The sequence below is a fragment of the Aplidium turbinatum genome, chromosome 1 (assembly GCF_918807975.1).
Source record: "Aplidium turbinatum chromosome 1, kaAplTurb1.1, whole genome shotgun sequence".
Lineage (NCBI taxonomy): Eukaryota > Metazoa > Chordata > Ascidiacea > Aplousobranchia > Polyclinidae > Aplidium > Aplidium turbinatum.
This window is the reverse complement of record NC_137472.1, coordinates 37,485,891-37,510,453: the sequence shown is the minus strand read 5'-3', so window position 1 is coordinate 37,510,453 and position 24,563 is coordinate 37,485,891. Positions and strand designations below refer to the sequence as shown.

The window sequence follows — 24,563 nt, the reverse complement described above, 5'->3', positions numbered from 1 at the left end:
TTTATTTATTTTTGAATGCAGCTGTTGTGCAGCGTGCGTTTATCCGAAGATGACAGTGAACAGGAAAGGACAGCAGCAGTTATAGGATTGACTTACATAGGGATGTATTAAACTCTTACATAGGGATAACTCTTACTCTAGGGATAACTAGGAATAAATTCTTACTCTTACGTAGAGAAGAGTCTTACATAGGGATGTATTAAACTCATCATAGAGTTTAAGTGAGCAGTAACAGCAACGTAGAAAGGATAAGATCCATAGTTTTTTTATCCAAAAATTATTGGTGTGACAAATTGTACCGTACCACCAGAAAGGTTTTTGAGTAGTGTAAGCTTATACAGTGAAATAATTGAAAGCAACAAGGCAAGCTCTTAAAAAGTAGGGTGATTTTTATTTTATGTGAGTTAGTGGTTAGACGACGTGCCTCGTCTTCGTGTCTACCAATCAAGCCAATCAAGCATGTCATTAAGTTTCTTGCTAAAAAACAATCGCATGAACTTCTAACAGCTTGTTTGGGATGTTTTTTTCACAGCAAACATTATTGCCAACAATTTTTACTAATTCAGATTGTGCAGTGTTTTAAAACAATGTATGGGCTACCCGTACAGGTCTTTCCTTCTTCTGCAGCAATGGTTTGAGTGGTTTAATATCGCATGTGATGAGTGATCGTGAAAGTGACAAACTCTTAGCTTATAAGTTGCTTGTGCAGTTTTTAATAATAAGTTTCCCGAACGCTTTTTAATGAGAATAGAAATTGCTAGATATCAGCGTTTAAATTTTCGTGCTTGGCAATTATTGCAAACCAATAAAGTTTAGCAGTATTTTTTCAAGTGAATTATCTAAGTCCGTCATAATCATTGGATTGTTTGGCTTCTTTGAAACTTGATGCAGATTTGTTGCCTGAAAATCCACCGGAAGAGAAAGGAGGTTCCGAAAATGTTTGTTTTGAAACCAAAGTTTAAGCAGGTTCAACCCTCGTTGCAAATGTAGAAGTAGGTAAATGTTTTTAGCGCTGTCATTAAAGTCAACTGGTATACGCACATGCTCCCCATCCCTTTCTTTATTTTTAAATTGTAGATTGCGACATTTTATGTAACCAGGTACGTAAGAAGAACCCAAAAGTTGTCTAAAATATAGTTAAAATGAAGAGACCTTACAAACAGGACGTAGTTTCACTAAAAGCTGCATTTGCCACAAATATTTGATTGCTATTTTGAGATAAAGTTGAAACTTTTGCCACTAGCACTGGCTCATGGAATAATCGGGAAATCTATAATAAATTTGCTTCATTTCAGCATACACATTTGTTCCAATTAGAAAGAGCGGAGCTGCTAAAGATATTTTATTGGTGACATGATTAGAATTTCTCCTACAATAGTCTGTATCTTCAAGACTATAACAGTATCGTTAGGTTAAGAAGGACATCAAATCAAGAGGCGAAAAATCGTGAGACTTTTCTCCTGACCCCTAGCTAGCTACGGCCCTGTGTAGTGTGTATGCCTATCTCCTGCCAGGGCCGGATTTAGCTGATGGGGGCCCGGGGCACTTTTAGATCGGGGGGCCCCCTGCAAAAAAATTTTCGCCCCTCATTAGCATCAATCCAGCACTGCACAGCATTTTGCAGAAACTTCAAAGACTGAAAGGAAGAAAAAGTAACACAAAATCACATTTTTTCCACGTAGGGGGGCCCTTCAAAAGTCGGGGGCCCGGGGCACCTGCCCCCTCTGCTCCCACCCTAAATCCGGGCCTGTCTCCTGCATTCCGTTGTCAAATAAATTCATTCAGTTTTTGTGCCATTGATCGTTAGAGCAAAAAGCAGCAGTGAGATGACTAATAGAGATTTGAAGCAATTGTTTTTACAAACCCAAAAGCTAATTTGCTTTAGTTGCTACTGTCATTTATCACTCCACTGTCATCGATGAGGAATGCCTTGCTTGGACATTGCTAGTGCTGTGCAGAATTTTTAACTTCATGCCACCAATAGAGTTTTGCGTTTACAGTTGATTTAACGTCTATGTTTGTTAAAATACCGCACCAAGATGTGTGTTTGAAAAAAGTGCTTATTTGCTAAACTGCTACGGTGCACCTTGACCGTTCATTTTGCAGAACAGACAAGTCACTATGGATAGGTTTCACTATGTTGCAGACGTAGTACTGTATCTGCCTTTTATGCGATACATAACCTCCGGTTCTTCAATCAATCCAGCCAGTAAATCAAACTGTTTTAGTATCTGCAAACGTACATGTAATGCAACGTAAAAAGGATGATTGCGAGTTGAGAATGAACCGAAGAAGACTTGTCCAGCTTGTTGGCTCTTGCCATTGTTACGTAGACAAGCAGGAATTAAATGGCTGCCTGCTTGTGCTTTTTGCTGTAGTTGTTCTGTGTGTCCCAAGCTTACAACGCAATGCAACAGCATGAGTTTCGTAAAATGCAACTTGTTTCGGCAGCGAAAAAAGTGCGTTGCTATTTGTAGACCAGTACTTATTAAAACCTTTGCTACAGTGCAGTGTTGTAACTAAAGAGATCAAAACTTAAAAGCTATGGGCTGTAAAATTGCTTGAGCCTGTATCAATAGATAGTGACAGCCATGTAACTTAAAAATAGTGAGCTTGGACTATTTTGTTGCAGGTTTGTTGCTTAGCGTTTCTTTAGGTTCTTAAATCAACAGTGGCAAGCTGCTTTTGCCCTGTCGGATACAAACTACAAGGATTGACTGCAGTGAAGTTTCTTCAAGTGCAGGAAATCGTTTTATTCTTTGTGCAATATCCTTGCACGTTTCAAAAACTATATCCAATTACAAATTGAGCAAATATGAAGACTGAAATAAGGCTAATTGTTACGTGTTGCTTGCTCAGCCTTCTAGCTTATCTTGTAGCAAGTCAGAGGCCAAATAATCATTGGCGCCCCTACCACCATCTTCAACGCAATGGGGGACGACGTTTGATTTCCAGAGGCGGGAGAGGTGGAAGAGGAGGAAGGACACGACGGATGGGAACAACGTATGTTCTACATCTTCTTCTTTAAAAGACGTGTTTTAGTTAAATAAGTTTGAGATTTTTATCAACCATTTTTCACTTACAAAAATTGAAAAATTTTACTTAGAAAAGTTAAAGGAAAATAGTAAAACCGTTTTAATTTTTAAATCGTTGAGATTACTTTTTAAAAATGTAATTTGTTATTGTATCAACTTTCTTAAAATTGCAGTATTGTCATTAAAATAAACACAGAGCTATCATTTGAAGAAAAATTGAAATACTGCAATGGCACTTTCTTCTCACAGTTGTTTAAAAAAGCAAGAATTTTTGACTCATGTGACAAAGACCGATAAAAATTGCATTCTTAAATATTTATGTAGCTACAAACTTCTCAACGCAAAAATATGCACGTCCGGAACAAATCAAAGTAGCTTACAAATTTATCCATTTAAATGAGATGACTTTTGTGGCAATAAAACGTCCAGCAATGTTGAAGTACAAGAATGCTGAGCATTTCTTACCGGATTTAAGCGTTTCTCATTGATGCCCGGGGCAACAAACTCAACGAGAAATTCTCTTCACTTCTGTAAATGATCTTATTTGTTGGCACTAAATAGACAATTGCATTGACAACTTAGTATTTTTAATGAACAATTTGTAAAGTTATCGCACATTTGTTCTAAAGGCGATAATCAATGCAATAAAACGTCCATTTATGATTGTATGGGTAGTGGGTACCCAATTTAATCATAAGCTCTGCGCATGGCCTAACCATAGTGCATAGAGTAGTCTGATCTCCAATTTAAAACGCCACAACGAATGCCGCATGATTGCAGCGCTTATCTCTTCCAGCATCATAATCTTCATATCAGTTATGAAATTCATAATCAATGTTCTGTATTGAAAATTTGAAATGGTTTAAATCAGACGTCGAAATTCCTCCATCAGACTTTTCTTCATGTTAGACTTTTTTCGTACACATAAGTGCAATCTGTTAAAACATAATTAAATTTTGGTCTATACATTGCTTGTTTCATGATGATGATGATGAACTTTTTATGTACAGATTAACTGGACCTTATGTTTGTCACGAAAAGGGCTCCACTTTCTGTTGTCCTGGATGGTCTCTTGACAACAGCGGGAAAACATGCACCAGACGTAAGTTTTAATGGTCAAAAAGTAACCAGAAGATATTGAACTAATGTTAGAGCGACGTACGTTTGCACTTGCTAGATGCAAAGAGGTTTGTGGTGTTGTTGGTTATCTTTCACAATGACCACGAGCAATATAAGGTTTCGCGTGGTTATTTCAAAACAAGCCAAGGTGGTTTGAAATCAGTAACAATTAATATCACATGTGGCCAAACTTGCTTTAGCTGCATACAAATCCGAACACAAATACAGTATAAAATTTGGGAACACCGCAATGCATAACAAATCATATGGACGTTTTTATTTACAAGCTTTCGGAAACTGGTCTGGAAATGATGCCGCATCAACTGTGCAACTAAAAATATTGAAGTATTTCAGAGAAGTATCTCGATGTTTTTATCTAAGAATCTTTGTAGAAAGCACGTCAGTTGCTTTTAATTTTGAAAGTTAACAGCTTTTTTCAAACTCTTTACAATATTCCAAATAATCTTGTCAAAATGTTTATTTTGCGATGTTGCAAGCAGAAAACGAGAAAAATTTCTAATACGACATTACTGGCGTCGTGATGACAATATAATGCTTTGGTGTACTGTGAACATGGCAACAATCACTTTGCAATAAGCCAGCCTTACGAAGAGATGCAATGGTTGTAATAAAAATATGCAATTTTCTCATTAGTTCCAAACGTGGAAGAAACACATACACAGATCTAAAAGGGCGCGCAGTATGAACAATTGCACATCCCTATAACTAACCTGACGACAAATTCTAACATAACAAGTTATTGCTGACAAAACCAGGCCCAAGGGTGATACAAAGAGACGAGGAACTTAGTTATCTATCATTGACAGACAACGTAAACATATGACGACGTTTTGTATACATGAAACTGACTTGGTGGTGTAACTGTTTAACATTCACTGCAATAGATTCTTACGCTGAAACTAATTGTCTGTGAAAATTGTGCTGAATTCTTGAATGGGAGTGAATGTTAGATTTTGATTTGATTGTCACCAATGCAGTCGTAGGTTTTGTGATACAAAGCACTCTTTCGTATTAGGATGACGCCACACAAAACAACCCATTCATTGAAATGGTTCCACATCGTAGACGCTTTGTGCGATAAACAAATTGAGTCAATAGGCTATAAAGAGATGATGGTTCGTTTCAATTATGTAATACTTATGAAGAAAGTGTGCCGATGATGTAAATTTGTTGGTAACATAATGCATAGACGTACAGTAACGCAAAGTTAGTTAAAAAAGCAGGCAACTTCACGCAATTAAAGTCACACTCACACATACTTGTTGCATGAAAGGTCTTGTTTTCCTCACAGCTAAGTGCGAGGAAGGAGCGTGTGGAAACAATGGCGTCTGTCGTCGACCGAACCTCTGTCTTTGCAGCAACGGTGAAACTATGCGAGAATGTCCACCTGACCCATCCGAAGGTATAAATTAGATTATTGCAACGGTCGGAAGTGAGTTTTTTGTAATAGACCTGCTTGTACATTGTTGCTGTAACAAATAATTTGACGGACGCAACATGCAATAATATAATGCTTTTATGCTTGGTTTGGTTCAACGTCATTTTGGATAGTTTTCAGTAGCTACTGCACCGTGTATGCAATAGGAATACTATTAGCACTGCCAAGCATTCTCTTTTCGTTTTCTTGATACCGAACGCATGACTGGAACAGAATTCAATTTCAAATAGGTTTAGGATAAATTTTCGTGACATGATATCTAGGCTGAATAAACTAATGAGAATTGTTTAGAAATGAGATGCAACATTCGATGCATGCACGGCGGAGAGTGCGTAGACAATCAATGCAGATGCCCCTACGGTTATACCGGGCCCCATTGTGGACAACGTAAGCTATTTATAGATATAACAAAATTAAGTACCTACTAACTAACATTATTTACATGTACTTATTAATTTTCTTTGTTTTTCATGTGAACAAGCAATTCAATGTTTTTTTTTGTTGTTGCTTTGAAATGTTTACTGCGCATATTTCAGATTGAGAAAGTGGTTATTGTAAATGTCTATTTAAATGATGACAATTTTATAGAAAATTGATGAAAACGTATTAATCTTCAAGTTGTATTTCTCGTAAAATTCAACAAAGGTTTGAAAACGAAAGTTTTCTACTAAAAACCTGACAAAAAAGTTAGTCACATGACCATGAGCAGACGAAAATATTATAATTTTTTACATGGTGGATTCAATGTTTTTTAGTGGTTACATGAGAGATCGTCATGTGTTTGCAATCGCAAAAGCGAGAAGCGGTTGTTTCTCCAGCGTCATTGGAAATCGTGAATTTTTTTAAGCAAAAACATAATTTTTAACACAAATATTCGTTGATACTTTTTATTTTCTACTTCCTGAATAGCCAAAATGTAGTAGAGATATACTGTATATGTGAAGTTATTTTTATTTTTGTGATCATTAAATTGTAGCAATCTGTGGCCCTGGATGTTTGAATGGAGGAAGATGCATTGCTCCAGGAAGATGTGCATGCGTTTATGGATTTACTGGAATGCGATGTGAACGAGGTAAATGCCATAATCGAAGATTGGAAGAGTAAAGTATGAAGTAACCCCTACGCTTTGATAGGAGTATCTAAAGACTCTAAAGCAGTGGTTCTCAAACTTTTTCAAAGAAAGGTTTGAACGGTCCCCTTACGATTTTTTCAACGACTCGCGGTCCACTAAAAACTTAAGGCAAATTAGTGCAATTTATTTGTTTCATGCAATTAAAATGCACGCGTCAATAAAATGGGTGCACTTGCTTGGGTGTTATCAGTTCTATGTTAGGTTCCGACGTTCCGTTTGGTTTAATATGATCTTGATATTATGCATTAGCATTACATCCAACATATTTTGAGCTAGGTATGATTGTGACATTGACTTCTATATATTGGACACCACCTGCGACAAAATGCTTTCCGCGATAGCTCAGATATTGTCGTACTCACAGTGTCGTTTGACAGAGACACTTGCTTCAGCTTTTGAGCTTCAGATTCTCCCAAAACGTTTGATACAATAACTCGGCAACAAGGCAAGATCAGTTGTCTCCGATGGCGTGAGGCTTCTTAGCGATAGCTATTTTACTTGCAACTTCGTAGGAGGGGTTAACCCTGCAGTATTTTCCTTCCATTGATCACTAGTGCTATAAAATCTTGACCTAACTGAACCATTAGCTTGTCGTTTAAAAAAATCTGCATCTTTGTTTTGATAATCTGGATGATGTGTTACCAAATGTCTTTTCAGCTTGCTAGGTTTTAGAGCAGAACTTGCTAAAAACTTTACAGCATAGCACGCACTCGGCTTTTCTTCTCCTCCAGAATGTATCACAGTGAAACCAAATTGAACATAAGAATCATTGAATCCTAATTTTTTTTCGAGGCTGAGCCATTTTCACTTTTTGTACTCAAATTTAAGTTTCAATTAGTAAAGTTAAAGAGTTATTAAGTTTTGGCTAATTTGACTAAAGCTAAAAGAGCTAAAACTTCGGAAAGGCATTCAATTCAAAACTTAAATCATTAAAAATAACTAGCCTTAATCAACTTCGCCTAACTCCTTTTTAGTCTTCTTCTTCTTTATCATCGTGTGTCACACGGCCGTAGCCCAGAGCATCACGCAAGCTCTTGCTCTATTGCTGAACCCGGCCAAATCATGTGCAGAGCACTTTTCGTTTAGTCAACGAAAGGCCAGGTTGAAAAAACTGTGTGGATGGATGCCAAGCCAGCTTACTAAAATATATCTTTTACCTTTGGTTTGGAAAATAAGCTGGCTGAAAAATTTTACTTTCCACAAAATTTTTCATTGATTGTGTTAATGTTTTGGAAGGTGCTTTGCGGTCCCAGAAAATTGTCTCGCGGACCCTAAAAGGACCGCGGACCCCAGTTTGAGAACCACTGCTCTAAAGTCTAAACATTCAGTCTTGTAGCACAGTTCCATTTCAGTTCCTTTGCTTCATTTCATAAATTTATTTAGACTATCGAAAGGGACCGTGTTTCATGAGTCGCACCAATAGCACCTGCATTAACGAAGTGCCAGGAATGATGTGCACCAAGTTGTTTTGCTGTGCCACTGTTGGTGAGGGATGGGGTCATCCATGCGAGGAATGCCCTGCACGGGTCGGCAACTGCACAAAAGGTCGTCTCCCTCCTCATTGCACAGGTACAGTGATAAGTTTAAGTCTTTCATTGTATTTTGTTACATATTAATCGTCAAACTTTCTAAAAGTAGGACAGCGTTTAAAAATGATTTCCTGCTGGTTGCTCTGTCATGTTTTTACCTAACAAGTATTATATTTATAAAAGATATGGCAATACGCTTTCAATTTCATGCCAGTCACAATATTGTTATATTTGCCTTCGTTTTGTATTTCAGGTTTAATAGTACTGTAGTGTAAGTTTTTAAATCAAACATTTAACACTAACTTGTAATTAATTCAAATTAAGTTAATTCGATCACCGGTTATGAAGTGTAATTTATGTATAATTTAATTTTCGTGGTAAATTAAAGTTTTTGACGGTTATCTTCTTTCCTTTATTTCCGTGCCCTTGCACAGAGGATAGTCTTGGTTCAAAAGTGACGTTTTATTAAGGATCGTTAAACCTAACTGTTTTTAATGAATAAGATATGAACGAGTGCGAGATTTTACCTGGGCTCTGCGAGGGAGGTACTTGCGTCAACACAGATGGATCGTTTCTTTGTGAGTGCCCGAAAGGTTTCCGCTATGACACGACAATACATCAGTGTGTTGGTAAGTGATCACATTGTTGAAGACGCACAAATTTATAAAACAAATTACATCTTACAGATATTTAACACTATGCAATCTAAACCTAGTCTGTGTGAATTTTACCAAATCTTGTTCTACAGTATCTGCTGGAGTTACATGAGGTTGTTTATTTGTTTGCAAGTGATTCTTAATCACGTGCTTTCATTTTCACTCTGTAAACTTGTAGAGTACCAAGCGGGTAGGTCAGAAATCATACAAAGAGCTGTGATCAGCTGATGGGTCAAGTTTCAAAGAGCAACACAACACCTCGCTTTGTTTACTGAAGAAAAAAAGAAACTTGTTTTAATTGCAGCAAGGTTCAACTTAGCTGCATGGTGCTGCAAACCGTGAGAAATGCAATGATCTGTGACTTTAAGTTTAAAGTTTAGAGAAAAAATCAGCTGAAGTCAATAATTCAGTGTCAGTGCAACTTGTACACTTGAACGTCTTTGTTGTAGACATCAATGAATGCGAAACTTCAAGTGTTTGCTCCGGCGGCGAATGTGTCAACACAGAAGGAAGTTTCGTCTGCGAGTGTCCACCTAGCACTAAGCTATCAAGCGATGCGTCTCATTGCATTTGTAAGTAACAGAATTTTGTTAAATTTCATAACAAACAGTAGATTGTAGTACAGTATTTTTGTATTATTTAGAAATTACACGGATACTTTTTCTCCATTTTATGCTTGTCTTTACTTCTGTGGGCTAAATAAACCTTCCTTGAAACACTGCAGGTGATAGACTTCTTTGAACTTGTCTTTGTTTGGCTTTTCCTTGAATGTCATTAATGTTATTTTCTGATTACAGCGGATGTTACCGGTAGGTGTTACACTGCAATTGAAAGCGGAATGTGTGCCAGTCCTCTGAGCAACTTAGTTCGACGAACGATGTGTTGCTGTGTCCAGTCTGGACAGGAAACCTTGGGAAAGTGCTTTGCGGCAGTCGGACAATTTCCTGAGCGATGTGCCACAATCGGAACGCGTGAGTTTTCTTTACAATGCTTTGAAAAAACAAGACTTGTTTGGATAGTTATGCTGATGTGGTTTTGTTCATTCAGCTGAATATGACCAAGACTGCAGCGGCATTGACTTAGGAGCTGGCCTTTGCGGAATCTTGGGTTCCACTGCTTGTGCCAATGGACGGTGCGTGGACCAACCCGAGCTGAGGGATTATTACTGCGAATGTGACGACGGTTATCATTCAGCGGAAGACAACAAACGCTGCATCGGTAAATAAACAAAACATTTACTTTTTTTTGCAACTTATCTACGTTTGCTCAGATAAACTTTTCAAGGTTAAGATTTAAGCGTCTTCATTTCGTTACTCATTGTTTTTTCTAATACGCAACGTCCAATAAAATCAAATAAAAAAAAAAATGAACAAAACTTTCATAATCTTTATTTGCCTTCAGATGCCAACGAGTGTAGCCCGGAATTCGGACAAAACAGAAAAATTTGCGGGCGATTTGGAACTTGTCTCAACACCGATGGGTCATTCAGATGTCACTGCTCCAGAGGGTTTGAAAATGAGCCTGGAAGTCTAACCGCATGCGTGGGTAAGCACTGAGACTGTTTTAGTTGCGGTTTAAAATCCAGGGTGTTTTTTGGTGGAATTAGTCTCATGATAGAACCTGATTAACCGTCTTGTTTTTGCTAACTCTGACAATTTGTTGAAAAGAAACACTATTTTTGTAGTTTTGTCATAATCATACAGATAAATCTTTACAGTTGACCAGCTGTGACTTCTAACGCGAACAGTCACCATTGAGATCTATCACCGGCTGTTCTAATATTACAATCCAGCAAGAGCAAGCTGCCGTATTACAGCAGTAGCAGCATTAATCTAAGACCTTATCTTTTGTTAAGATATCAATGAATGCGAGGCTGACGGCGAAGAACGCTGCGAAAACGGGGTCTGCGTCAATACCAAAGGAAGCTTTGTTTGTGATTGCAGCTCCGGCTATCGCGAAACAGCCACTCGGCAAGGCTGTGATGGTAAGTTCATGACATTCAAAGAGTCAGTAGATCATGAGCCATATCATCGCCCTACTTCAGGAAATAACAAAACAATATATGATGGCTTTATGTTGTTTTATAAATAAACTTGTCATTACTTCTCAAAGTGCTTGTTCAAGGCGCGCGCCTAGACTTGTTTGTCTTACTAATATCGTCGATTAAATAACACAGAAAGGTAGAACGAGATTCCGTCTTCATCAAATAAATGTCAGCAAACTAATCCATTTTGCATTGCTTTTACGTGTGTCCATGTTAAATTGGCAAAAATTCAGATTTGTAAAGATTTACTCAAATGTAGCCGTTGGCAAGACAGCAGAAATCGGAAACCAAATTTACTTTAGACACTTTCCGTGTTCATTGCAACCTTTGGTGTGCTTGTTCGGGCAAATTGGAGTCTCTACAATGGCAAGATACAGCTGAACATTGCCAAGTGTCATGCATGTTGCACATATAATGGATGACTCATAATTTCTTGAGACACCATTTACGGGCATGTATAAGGGCAATTTGCAATGCCCCAGACCCTGCAGCTTACACGATTATAGAAAATGTGCGTCAAAAGTACTACCTGTCTGGCAGATACGTGTAATTACTGAGCACTCAAACTTGCCTTCAGCATTTTATTCTCCATCAAGACGGCACTTCAACAAAGTCAGTTTTGATTCCTTTGTTCAAACTTAACGATGTCTACAAATATGTTCTCAATTGTACTTTGCCCAATCATTTGCATCTGACGTAAAATAACTTTGAAATGGGAGCAAGCTTAATGTTCTCTAAGAAAAAACATCCGCTTTAGATTGAAATCTTTCTTTTTTGGCAGATATTAATGAATGCGAAGAAACCGAGGGCTTATGCGAAAACGGACGATGTGTGAACTTAGACGGAGACTACAGATGCATTTGTAATCCTGGCTTTACGACTTCCCCTGATTCCAAGGAATGCCTTGGTACAGTGTTTTGATGCTAAGTGTTTTATGATTTTGAAGTTATTTCTTACAATTTGTGAAACATCTTATGTTTCAATGGATTGTAATAACTTGTTTTAATGCTACTTTTAGAGATAGCTGCACATCTCGGCTTTTTGTAAAATGCTACTTTTTACAAACTTGCTTCTTTACTTTGCAGACAAGAACGAGTGTGAACGTGACAACATGTGCGCTAACGGTGAATGCGTGAACATGGATGGAAAATACAAGTGTGAATGCCACACCGGTTTCTTCTTGTTGGTATGTTGTAAGATTGCGAGGATTGCGCTTATTCGGAAAACTTCATTGCTTTTTATTTTCTTTTACCAGCCGATTCTCCTTTTAAGATGCTAATTTGCCATATTAGGTCAAAATTAAGCTCAATTGATAATAATGGTTTGACAGTAACTTGCATTGTATTTTTGCTTAGTTTTGTATGTCAATAAATAGGATACCTCATAAAAAGTGGTCTTACTACTTTTTTAAGTAATAACAAAAGTTGAAGCATTGCAAATATATGTATATGTTTTGACATGGCTATGACTTTTAAGTTCTCAATGCACAGCGCCATGCTTTCCTTTTTACAGCCAAACGGCCAGAGTTGCTCTGACATCAACGAATGTGACACCAACCCATGCTTGAACGGAAGATGCGAGAATACCATAGGAAGTTTCTTATGTACTTGCCATAGATTCCAGGTTTTGGATTCAACAGGCACCAGATGTATATTAGGCAAGTTTACCATACTTGGTGTTTCAACATTGATATCAAAATATGTCTCTAATCGTATTCAATATTTAGATAGCAAAAATATTTTAAATGTTGTAACTTTCAATCAAGAAAGATTATAAGCACACGCAGGCTAAACATTGGCTTAGTCATAATCGACACATCTCTAACATAACATGTAATCAAATGTTTGAATTTCAGATCAAACTTCGGCTCAGTGCTTTAGAAGTGTGCGGAATGGTCAATGTCGAGCACATAATGCTCTCACAATGGTAACGACCCGAGCTGATTGCTGCTGCGCTGTTCCTGGCTCGACCAGCGCATGGAATTCCGACTGTGAACCTTGCCCTGAAGTGGGTGATGGTAAGTAATTGCTTTGATTGAGGTTTAAGTTTTGTCAAGATAGTTTTGCATTTCATTGATATTTCTTACTCTTTTTTACTAATGCTAAAAAGGGTAGTAGCCTATCGGTAAACACTGACCAAAAATCCATTCTACAATGTTTTTTTTTCTTCAGCTGACTACGCAATCTTGTGCCACTCTTACGAAGTTTCAAACATGTGCGACCTGATGGAGAACCCTTGCGAGAACGGGGTCTGTGTCAAGATGGGCAACAACCGCTACAGATGCATCTGTAACCAAGGATTTTTGGTTTCTGAAGATCAAATGTCATGCCATGGTAAGTACCACACTACAAAAAATATATTCAGCTTGGATTTGACTGCTTTTCCACTTTACAAACGTGGTTTGATATCAATTTCTTATACTGTAGTTTGATTTTTTTTTCAAGAAAAAGCTTTTCATACTAACGTTGGGCACAGGAGTTGCTTTGTTTTGGCTACCTTGTTGCAAAATACGTACCAATTGTTTATTTTTGTTGTGTAGTGCATTACAATTGTTGTCTATTTCTGATAGCAACAAGTTCAAACTATTTTGAGCGAACTAAAAGACCCTCTGAAAAAAAAAACTCTTACCACGACTACTACTAGGCCTTTTAAGCATTTAGGTTACAATAGAGATTTCATTCAATAACTCACTAAGGGAGCTTTAACCAAACCATGCTTGTTTCACAGACTTTGACGAATGTACTCGGAATCTTTGCAGCAATGGTGTATGCAGAAATACACCTGGTTCATACTCGTGCACTTGTAATGAAGGATTTTTACTTCATGGTGACGTATGTGAAGGTTAGTATCACGTCACGGTGAAATACTTATTTTTATTCCATAATTTGGCAAAGAGGTAACTTTGTTGAACCAGTTCAGCTCAGTTGTTTGTATTTCTGACCATCACAGCGAAAACACTACACGCCAAGCAAAGGTCTAGCAAAATGAGAACATAAAATGACAAAAAGTTGTGTCGTTATACTTGGTCTTATCTACTTATTTTTATTCCCCATCTACTTTTAGTAACTGCGTTTGTCATCACTGTGTTATCATTTTTTTTACCTGTAGATATCGATGAATGCTTATGCAATCCTTGCACCAATGGTCGATGTGTCAACGAACCAGGCAGATACAGATGCGTTTGTGAGGAGGGAAACCAACTGGATGTATCTGGACACGTCTGTCATGGTGAGTACGGTGATGACGTGGCTATCTGATGACATATGACTTATGCTGTCTGACGACAGATGACGTCTGCAGACGCTGAATCAATGCAAAAAGGCCAGATTTCGTCAGCTAAGTAGCAGCCTACTACTATTTTTTGTTTTACAAGAAATAGCCTACTCTATGCGCATACATTCATTGAATTCTATTGTAATTATTATTCCATCCATTCGATTTTGTGAAATACAAGTGCAATGCCTCACGTAGTAGGCTAATCCATTTACAGATGCTGGAGAGACATTGGTGATCTATAGTAATGCTAACTCTGCGTACCATGGATAGTTACAGTAAGTTTTATATGACGAGAGATGTCTCCTTTTAGACGTTCGCGTCGGGAGGTGCTGGCTTCATTACTCTGAAGACGAATGCATGGGAAGTGTCGGTAATAAGCTTCTTACTGCTGAGGAATGCTGCAACTCAATCGGTCATGCCTGGGGAAGTGTGGACTGCACGCCATGCGACGCTTTCAGTTAGTTATTTGTTTATTACAATTTGTTTTCTTTAGTCAATTTGTATAACACATAGCAACGTGCAACGTATCGTTTTCTCAAGTTTGAAAATGTAATATTCCAAAAAATTAATGACCAGTTCAAACACTTATTTAAATTTTTTGGTAACTTTTATGAATGTAATTTCGGAAAACTTCGTTTATTTTCAGATTTCAAGTGCAAACGTGGCTTCTTCTTTGACATCCAAAGTAACCAATGCGTGAACATCCCTGAGTGTAACTTTGGCCTCTGCGAGGAAGGAGCGCAATGCATTGACACTGAAGGTTCCTTCCGATGCGTCTGTGAGTCCGGCTTCACTCTTCATACCGATGGAACCACATGCGTCGGTAAGTCATTGAAGGCGATAGGAGAATTATATTAGGTTCTCGAAACGCCCATCATCAGTGTAATCTAGAGGGGTAAATATTATGGTTATAGGCGAATTCTTCGTAAACAATTCTTCGTAAAGCAATTCTTCGTAAGCAATTCTTCGTAAAACAATTGTTCGTAAACAGTTGTTGGTGAAATGAAATCCGTAAAAGAATTTTTCGTAAAGCATTTCTTCGTATACATCAAATCTCCATTGCATGCACGAATAAATGCTTTGGGAAGAATTGTTTTACAAAGAATTAACTTTACGAAGAATTATTTTACGAAAAATTGCTTACGAAGAATTGCTTTACGAAGAAAACGTCGGACACCAAATATTATCAATTCAACTATATTTTTGCACGGAAGGTTTGAATAGTTTGAAGGTATCTTTACAATTTTAAAACAAAACTTCGTTCCTAAACTTTTCATCAAATTTTCCAATAATTCAACTGATGATCCACTGGGATGCGCGGTGTGACAAAAAATTTTAAATAAAGTAAACAATATCACACCAAATCAGAAGAACCAATTTATTAAAAATAAATTGTTTTAAAAAAAAAAAAGTAATTTATTAAAAATAAATTGATTAAAATAATTTGATTACATTGATTTTAATAAATTGATTCTTCTGATTTGGTGTGATATTATTTACTTTATTTATCTTTACAAGTCTACGAAAAATACAAGATGCAAAAGAATCTAGAGAAAATTCTTTTACTGTAATCTAAATGGCTGGTTAGGTGTGGCGGATAAACCAAACGCGAGAATTAAACTTCGAGTGGTCTTGTTTTAAAATTCGTAGATAAGCAAGCATTTTCATAATTTAGAAAGTACATTATACTGTAACGTATTCAAAATTATGCAGAAATTAAGCATGATTTACTTACTGCAACTCATTTGTAGATCTACGGGTGGCAACTTGTTTTATAAACCTGGATGCCAGCAGCGGTTGCACAGATGGTGTTGTGGTGGGAGCTCACTTGATGAGCAAGGCCACATGTTGCTGCACAGTGGGCAAGGCTTGGGGAGATGACTGCGAACACTGCCCAGACGCGGGTACACCGTCAAGCAGGGAACTATGTGCAGCCAACATCCGTAAGTTTATTGGGCGATGATGCGTTGAAAGCAAATTAATAGAGCTTGCATGCGATCGTCCGAATAACAGTTGAAAGTTCAAAATTTAGACATTTCTGAAGGCGGGAAACTACTGTAAACGTTACTGAGTCCTGCAAACAACTGTTTTGTTATTGAAAGTGTAAAATCAATTTTTATTGTTGGTAATTTCTAATTCTTATGAGCCTGAACTAATACAACAATTTACATGCTGGAGTAGTTTGCTTATTGCAAAATTTTGCAATCATTTTTTAGACATAATCAACGAGTGCATGCTATTTCCTGACATGTGTGAGAACGGTGTATGCAAGAACACAGACAGCAGCTTCATGTGCCAGTGCAATCGAGGCTTTACTCTCGACGAAGATGGCAGGAATTGCACGGATATCAACGAGTGCCAAATCAGGTGAGTCTTACATTGTCTGGTTATATTTAAACCGTGTAAAAAGTGGTAAGCAGATAGAATGTTATAAGGCGTGAAACTGACGTATTTTCAAATCATTATTTGTTTAATAATTGGCCTAATTTATAGATTTAAAACTTGTTTTTAGTTTTCAAATATTCTTTCAACAACAAAAGTTACAAAATCATATCTTTTTTATTCTAGTCCCGGCTTGTGTGGGAGTGGTCAGTGCGTAAACATCGGCGGAGACTTCCGATGTGATTGTGACAAAGGCTACGAAGCTTCGCCTGCCACAAAAGTCTGCGTCGGTTCGTCAGCAGCTTATTTTGTATTTTAGTTTAAATAACGCAGATTCTCAAAGGTAGACCAAGAATTATTTGGACATCAAACATCACTGAATGGACAAAATTAAGTTATAAAAATGCAGTACGAACAGCTCATGGTCGAGAACAATGGCGCATTGTATCCCTCAATACGAGGAAGGAACGTAATGATGAAGAGTTTAAATAAAAGAGTGAACAATCGCTGAGCACAATAATGTTGAAAGTTTTATGCCACAGTTTCAATGGTCTACTTCTACACTCTACATTACGTAATCTTGTGTTGACTACTTTTTTAACGAATTTGTTTTGTTTTACTGTAAGCTAATGCATGGCTACCATCTCCAGGTGGCCATGGCTAATGATAAAAAAAGGTATTATCGTTTGCCTTCTCAACACAAAGAAAGAAATTCACTTTTGTAATTATCGCTTTTGGTGCGTCTTCTCCATCCATCCATTTCCATTAATTAGATGTGGACGGTTTCAGTCGTTGTCACCAATGTCTAGTTACAAATTTAATATTTTTGCTTTTTTAGACATTGACGAGTGTGCGAAAGGTGGATATTGCACAGGAGGAAATTGCTACAACACAGATGGAAGTTATCAATGCGTATGTCCGGATGGAAGATCTCTGAATGAGGATGGAACCAGCTGTGTTGGTTAGCACTAAAATAAAACAAGCAACCTACAATTACCAAATATAAACTGCATGTCGACTTTAAATGGAGGTTTGATTTGCACACGTTGCTGTCAATAGTTTGCAAAATAGATCAGTACAATGTTGGGTGAAACAGGAAGATTTAAAAAATATTAACATTTCGTTTTATATTTGACATATTTTTGATATGCATTATAATTCAATGTTGCTTAAGCTAATTGTTTTTAATTAGATGTTGATGAGTGCGCCCTCCGTCCTGACCTTTGTGCTCCAAATGGAAGATGTGAAAACATGTTAGGGCATTACATGTGTTTGTGCGATGCTGGGTACAGCGCCACTCCGGATGCTCAGGATTGTCAAGGTAAGACTAATGTTTCGCGTTTGTTTGTTTAATTAACTTGTGGTTTATGTCCTCTGACATGTTACAAAATAACTTCCTTAAACAAATGCTTCAATTACTATGCACAACCGTATCTCATAATATTTTTTTTATAAAGCGTTAAAAAGTAAAGCTTATTTCTTTGTATAAAATCTTGTAACAAGTCCGGGACCTCCATAGGAACGATATTGCATGTGACATATACCGTGGTTGAGGTTGCCTTCCAATTAACTCTATTGCTTAATTGTTCGCACAGACATCGATGAATGCGCAACAAACAACGGCGGTTGCCACATGGGTTGCACCAACACCATCGGTTCCTATGAGTGTAGTTGCGACGAAGGATACGTTCTTTCCTTTGATGGACACACATGTGCCGGTAAGCTGTTTTTATCAGTCGTTTTATGGTATACTGAAACAGAGATTCCATTAAATTCTAAACTAACCGACTAAATGTACGTGCGGATTTGTTTCGTAGGCTACGTGTAGAGTGCTTGAGCAGCAGCAATCAACATTAAAAGCTATTCGTTTGTCACTTTGTTTATGTGTGTAAATAGACCGCGACGAATGTATGGAGCAAATGAATCGGTGCGACGGAGGACGATGCGAGAACACAAACGGTGCATTCAGATGCGTTTGTTTTGACGGTTTCATGTCAACCAACGACTTGCAGTAAGTGGTGTTGATAAAACAGAACAACGTTTAGAAATAATGCGCTGAGTAGTTTATGTTTAGTAGCGTGCGGTGTCATAACTTGTAACAACACCATGCTGAATATTTCAATATTTTTTAAGGTTCTGTGAAGATATTGACGAATGCGCGATGAATCCTCACATTTGCATGAACGGAAAATGCCACAACACAAGAGGCTCTTACACGTGCAATTGCAATCCCGGCTATTGCGTACCATTGGGACAGATGATCTGCGTCGGTAAGTCAATGCACAGAAGAAAATATATTTTTGCACAATAGGCAAAAACGTTTATTTTTTATAGTTTCAACTTCGATCGTATGGAAAGTAAATGGAAAAATGTATTTGCTAGAAAAAATACATGTTTTTCTGCTTTTGATCCAATGCCCAGAAGTATAGATTTAAAACTGATAGAAATTTGCGAATTCTATTGCACTGAGTCTATTCTTTCATTTTTGCAGACGAAGATGAATGTGAAATGTCGAAGCATAATTGTCACGTCAATGCTGACTGCAACAACACGGAAGGAGGATACGAATGCTCTTGTATCAGTGGCTTCAATGGAGACGGTTTCATGTGTCACGGTAAGACATTGCTATATTTTACACGTACGTTCAAATCACGTAGTGCAAAGCATATTTGCTTGTTTTCTGTGATGTTTCACTGATGTAAAAAAAGACATGATTAGCGGTTTGTTCCTTGAGGTAGCTGAAGGGAAATCACTTGGTTTCGTGCCGCGTTTTAATGAGCGTGTTTGGCGTATTTAGCTCAGTTTTGGTGGAAACTAAAACAAGCAAAAGTTCTACTTCAGGTATGAGCTGTGAAAGTGACGAGGTAAAATGCTGTGTTTTACTAATATTGTTTTTTTTCTGCTTTAGACGACGATGAGTGCGCTTTGGGAACACACTTGTGTCATGAGTTTGCTTCTTGCACTAACAAACTTGGATCTTATGCCTGCGACTGCAACGATGGTTACCACGGTGACGGCTTCTCCTGTTCAGGTAAAAATTTAAGCTGGGCATTAACAAAATCATCAAAAACTGTGTTCTTCTTTATTTTGTGAAGTAGATTGATTAAACACAAACCTGACCAAGTTTGTGCTTATTTGCTTCAAGCCGACGCCAACTTGACATTAACATTCTTCTTCTATTGGAACAAGGGTCTATCCTACTTCTATTGGTACATTCTTCTTCTATTGGTACAAGGGTCTATCATCCCAGGTTTTTACGGTAACGCTCGCCAGAACTACGCTGAAAGGAGACTAAAGAGCGGCCAATCTTTGGTCTTACCTAACGTAAAGATGAAACTATGAAAGGAATGATAAAATCTGTTTTTTTTTTTATCTTAGTATATCAAAAGCACTCTGTTACGTGGTTTTCTGAACTGCTTGAGAGTGATGTTGGTTGTTTAATCACAAGCTATCATTCCAAACACAGAAGTTGGTTTCGTTTAGATGGTTTAGAATTTACAACTGAGTTTTTTTCCACAGATAATGACGACTGCGTAGAGGACGAAACTTTGTGTGGCCCTTTCGGCGAATGCTTGAACGTGGATGGGAGTTTTGAATGCGACTGTCCAATTGGCTTCGTGACAACAGGAGACAGGAAAGCTTGCAAAGGTTCGTTGGCTTCAGATGTTTCACAGGCGGCCGTATCTACAGTACAGTGGGCCGTGGATGACTCTATTTTGTAATAATTGAAGTCTTTTAAGTTTTACTTCTATTGTTTAACTTTTATGTTATTGTAGTTTCGGGAGAGACTTTGCTTTGACCAAAAACAGGTAAGACACAACAATACGACAGGGTTGAGCATAACATTAAGAGTTTGTTTTGCCAAAACTTTAAATTGTTCTGACAACAAAGATATTACACACGTTCCTGTTATGTTGTTGTGTCTTGCCTGTCTTTTTATGTTATTGTAATGTATGATTCGTTTGCTATCGTGCTACTTCGAAAGATTGTGACGTTAATAAGAGAGCGTACTGTTTTTGCTTGTTACGAGATCTTGCTTTTGGAGTGCTATTAAACGTGCTGTAGCTCCTGAATAAAACAAAGGTTCGCTTTTATGTTAGATGTGGACGAATGTGCCTTTGAGGAAGTTTGTGTCAACGGAAGATGCCACAACGTTCCCGGGGGTTTCAACTGCGCATGTTTGTCTGGGTAAGTATATACAAGTAGAGCTAGCATCGGCCCAATTAATAGTAATTGGGAACTCCATTTGCCTTACATAGTTTGAAAAAGGTTACGATTGAACGAAGCAGGGCTTGTCTTTTGTCTCCACTTTGTTGCTAAGAGTTGAAGAGCATGTTGCTAAGAAAATTTTTTCTACATTAACTTATTGATTTAGATATGAAAAGGACGAGCAAGGAGCGAACTGCACAGATATTGATGAATGTGCCGTTGAAGGGAACTGCCTTAGCGGAGAGTGCGTTAATACTGCTGGAACCTACGAATGTGTATGTCCTGAAGACTTCGAACTGAACCCAACTGGAATAGGATGTGTTGGTAAGCAGGTTTTCACCCGCTCAAAGTAGAATCTTGACCTTTCATCATCATGATCATGCAATCTCTGTTGGTTGTCCACTGATGGAGGTACCGATTTTCTTCATACAGCAATTGTTTTTACCCCCTTTCTCTATTTCAATCTGTTAGGGACAAAAAAAAATTACCAGCTAGTTAACAATGCTTCAAAATTTCAGACAATCGTGTTGGATCATGCTACCTTCACAGCGAAGGTGACGCTGTAGCTCCAATTTGTAGAGACCCAATCGGTACAGACGTGACCAAAGCAATGTGTTGTTGCTCACACGTGGCAGGATGGGGCGATCCATGCGAACTTTGCCCCGAAGTTAACACCACCGAGGTACAAAATGCGTGTTGCAGCACTTGTGCTATTGACAAACTAATTCTTATAACACAACTGTAGGATCTGTAATTAGTGTTAGAGCTCAATTTCTACAGAGGTAGAATTTTGAAGAACTGCAACATAAATATTGTAAATCAAGGCTTTGTAATTTAAAGTTATATTTTGTATTAAGTACACAAATCTTTGCCCCGGCGGGCTTGGATTCATGCCAAACCCCATCACCGTGCTGTTGGAAGACATCGATGAATGCAGGAACTTGCCCGGTCTTTGCCAAGGTGGACGATGCATCAACGTGTTTGGATCTTACATTTGTGAATGCAACGAAGGATACCAAATGAACCCAGATTCACGCACTTGCGAAGGTAGAATCTTTATTGATACAACTCACGACCTGTTTGACACTAGGCTAATCAATGCAATTTAGGTTACTTTAATTTCTGACCATTACAACGGGAACAAAACATACCAAACTTAGCAGAGGTCTAGAAAAAGGGAGAAACTGCTAAGAGCGAACCTGAAAACATTTTTTGAGCCATAAATAGGATGCTCAGTTTACAGTTTGGCACGGTCGGAGCGACGATGCTATTATATGGTTTGCCATAAATTAAAAATTTGAAGATCATACACTTACAGAAATCTTAGTCATTTTCTATTACTGTATTGGTCATGTCACAATTGCTAATTGTTAGGTCTGTTTTAGATGTGAATGAATGTGAGGAAGACCAAGCAGGAAACGTGTGTGGGACCGGAGAATGCCGCAACACTGCCGGTGGTTACAACTGCGCTTGCCCTGAAGGTTACAAGTCTATTCAAGGAGGCAGGAAATGCGAAGGTTGGCAACCCAACAACTTGAAGTTGTCAGTTAATGTGGCACTTCATTGTTTAATTTTTAAATTTTGATAATTTGTACTTACAGTAAACGCAACACAAAAACAGTGACTTGTGTTTACTTTTTATGTAAGCAAGAAAAGCAGAAGCTCTTTTATATTTGTGAAAAATCTCCTTAAAAGAGTTTTTGAAAATTACGTTTTTTTGCCCATTTAAGAGGGTTTTAGGTCGTTTGTTTAGTTGGCAGGTCTTTTGTGAAACTTATGATGGAATAAATGAACCAGAATATTAACCCACACTGGTTTGGATAAAAAACCTTGCTGCCACGTAATTGATAAAAGACATCTTAATTTTGATGAAAAACCTTGCAGAGGTTGACTCATTTTTAAGCTATAAACTTGCTTGCAAAAAAATTGTTTAAAGTTGTTGAACTAGTTAAGTAATTGAAAACTACTTTTTCTTCAGACATTCGAGTGAGAGCTTGCCATCGCTATTACAACGAGTCATCTGGCGAATGCTCCAGCGAAGTGTTTGAAGAAACACGAAAGATTTGTTGTTGTTACGCTGACGTTGGTGCTGGATGGAACACTCCATGCGAGGTACTTACCGTAAACTCAACTGCAATTTTACTGTAAATAGTGCATTTGGCAACTTTTTTCTAAAGTGCTTTTGGCAAGTTAGAATATAATCATATTTTCGGTAAAAATAAAATCTTTCTAAGCACTGGTCATCTTCAAATTGCATTTAGCTGTTAAAGTTGTTTTGAGACTGTCGAAAAAAGATAGAAATTATACGTCGTCTGAAACTCCTCCACACTGTTGTCAAGTTAAAACAGAAACAGATAAAACAAAGCAACGACACGGTGTTACTTGGTTTTATTTTTTTATACTTCAGCAAAGTTACCGTTTTACCAAATTGTATCATTAAATTACTTTGCTAACAATATCACGTTCAGTGCACATGAAGATCACGCCAATTAAATGTGACCACGCCTTTGGTCTCCAATTGGTTAAATAAATAACTTCGTAGAACGTGGTTCATAACCTTATTTGGAAAAACAAAGTAATTACGAAAAGAAACTTTGAGTTATTGAGGAAGGTGATACTGTCTAGCCGGGTACCTTTAACTACTGTAAACAGGTGTCTTTGAACTGCGTGGTACACCTGTGCATTACAAGATTGGGAAACATCATTGAGAAGTAACTTTTCATATTTGCTTTGTAAAAGCAGGTAGGCCCATAGTTAGCTGCTTGTACAAATACATTTAAAATCTACGTTGTATTTTCAGGCTTGTCCAGAAGTTGGGTCTGATGAATTTTTTGATCTCTGTAGCGCATCTAGCTACATTGGAGCTGACGATGTCTGCGAACAAATAGATCAGCTCTGCGATAATGGAGTCTGCATTCAGACTGGTGATTCTTTCCATTGCGAATGTCCCTTGGGATATGACTACAACGAGGACACACTCAAATGCGAAGGTAACAGTTAAAAAAAATGGTGTGTTGTGAAAAATGTCGACTTTAGTCTTGTTTACTGGTCAGGCCTTCCGCATTCAACTGCAGCAAGGTAATACTTTCCCATACGACAACCGAAGTTGCCCGCCCTGAACAGTCATTAGACATGAAGGGCGCATGCTCTGGGTCGGCATCACTCTGTACAGGATGGAGTTGCACAGAGCTTTGTGAGCTACAATTGCTGTCTCGATTTGTTGTCATTCGCTTGATTGCAAGAATCAATCACCAGGGCTCACTACTAGAAGGTTGACAACTTGAGCCCCAATGGTGTGTTTAAAACTGTTATCAAAACATTGTTTTTTTCATGCATTCCTATTCTTGAAAAAAAAAACATGCTTAAAAGCATAGTTTTGATTTTGTATGCTGTATGTTTTAAATACGACTTTTTACTTTAATTTTCTTTTGTATTTCTCGTGAGCCTATTTATTATAAAACAAATATTGCAGATCATGACGAGTGCGAGGACGAAGACCTGTGTTTCAACAACGCCGAGTGTGTGAACCAGCCGGGCAGCTACAGGTGCGCCTGTATGGATGGATTCAGCTTCGATGCAGTGGCGGATACTTGCAATGGTTTGTGTGCAGTTTTTGTTTAAATAAAGTGCGATAGACATGCACGCTGATGTTCAAAACGTTTCTGAAAATATATTTGAAGAAAAGTCAATTTACGAGATGCTTTGTTCTGTTAAAGTATAAT

At 37.8% G+C, this 24,563-nt stretch overlaps 1 protein-coding gene across 1 annotated transcript in view; it reads left to right on the top strand.

Moving 5' to 3' along the window:
- The first annotated feature begins 2,737 nt into the window (after positions 1–2,737).
- Positions 2,738–24,563, top strand: part of LOC145777483 (fibrillin-1-like) — a 33,359-nt gene continuing 11,533 nt past the window's right edge. Inside the window, exons 1-40 of the mRNA XM_082588865.1 lie at positions 2,738–3,003; positions 4,046–4,137; positions 5,467–5,577; positions 5,905–6,000; positions 6,590–6,685; positions 8,129–8,314; positions 8,778–8,903; positions 9,380–9,502; positions 9,728–9,901; positions 9,978–10,148; positions 10,332–10,475; positions 10,786–10,914; positions 11,756–11,881; positions 12,060–12,160; positions 12,487–12,631; positions 12,830–12,991; positions 13,146–13,307; positions 13,702–13,815; positions 14,083–14,202; positions 14,561–14,707; positions 14,897–15,073; positions 16,002–16,193; positions 16,467–16,617; positions 16,819–16,922; positions 17,471–17,593; positions 17,825–17,953; positions 18,228–18,350; positions 18,529–18,643; positions 18,766–18,902; positions 19,124–19,246; positions 19,541–19,663; positions 20,152–20,280; positions 20,733–20,820; positions 21,008–21,165; positions 21,360–21,523; positions 21,699–21,888; positions 22,227–22,358; positions 22,820–22,953; positions 23,642–23,831; positions 24,314–24,439. Coding sequence (XP_082444991.1) covers positions 2,816–3,003; positions 4,046–4,137; positions 5,467–5,577; positions 5,905–6,000; positions 6,590–6,685; positions 8,129–8,314; positions 8,778–8,903; positions 9,380–9,502; positions 9,728–9,901; positions 9,978–10,148; positions 10,332–10,475; positions 10,786–10,914; positions 11,756–11,881; positions 12,060–12,160; positions 12,487–12,631; positions 12,830–12,991; positions 13,146–13,307; positions 13,702–13,815; positions 14,083–14,202; positions 14,561–14,707; positions 14,897–15,073; positions 16,002–16,193; positions 16,467–16,617; positions 16,819–16,922; positions 17,471–17,593; positions 17,825–17,953; positions 18,228–18,350; positions 18,529–18,643; positions 18,766–18,902; positions 19,124–19,246; positions 19,541–19,663; positions 20,152–20,280; positions 20,733–20,820; positions 21,008–21,165; positions 21,360–21,523; positions 21,699–21,888; positions 22,227–22,358; positions 22,820–22,953; positions 23,642–23,831; positions 24,314–24,439 — 5,521 coding nt within the window. The 5' untranslated portion in view covers positions 2,738–2,815. The remainder of the gene's footprint in view (positions 3,004–4,045; positions 4,138–5,466; positions 5,578–5,904; positions 6,001–6,589; positions 6,686–8,128; positions 8,315–8,777; positions 8,904–9,379; positions 9,503–9,727; positions 9,902–9,977; positions 10,149–10,331; positions 10,476–10,785; positions 10,915–11,755; positions 11,882–12,059; positions 12,161–12,486; positions 12,632–12,829; positions 12,992–13,145; positions 13,308–13,701; positions 13,816–14,082; positions 14,203–14,560; positions 14,708–14,896; positions 15,074–16,001; positions 16,194–16,466; positions 16,618–16,818; positions 16,923–17,470; positions 17,594–17,824; positions 17,954–18,227; positions 18,351–18,528; positions 18,644–18,765; positions 18,903–19,123; positions 19,247–19,540; positions 19,664–20,151; positions 20,281–20,732; positions 20,821–21,007; positions 21,166–21,359; positions 21,524–21,698; positions 21,889–22,226; positions 22,359–22,819; positions 22,954–23,641; positions 23,832–24,313; positions 24,440–24,563) is intronic.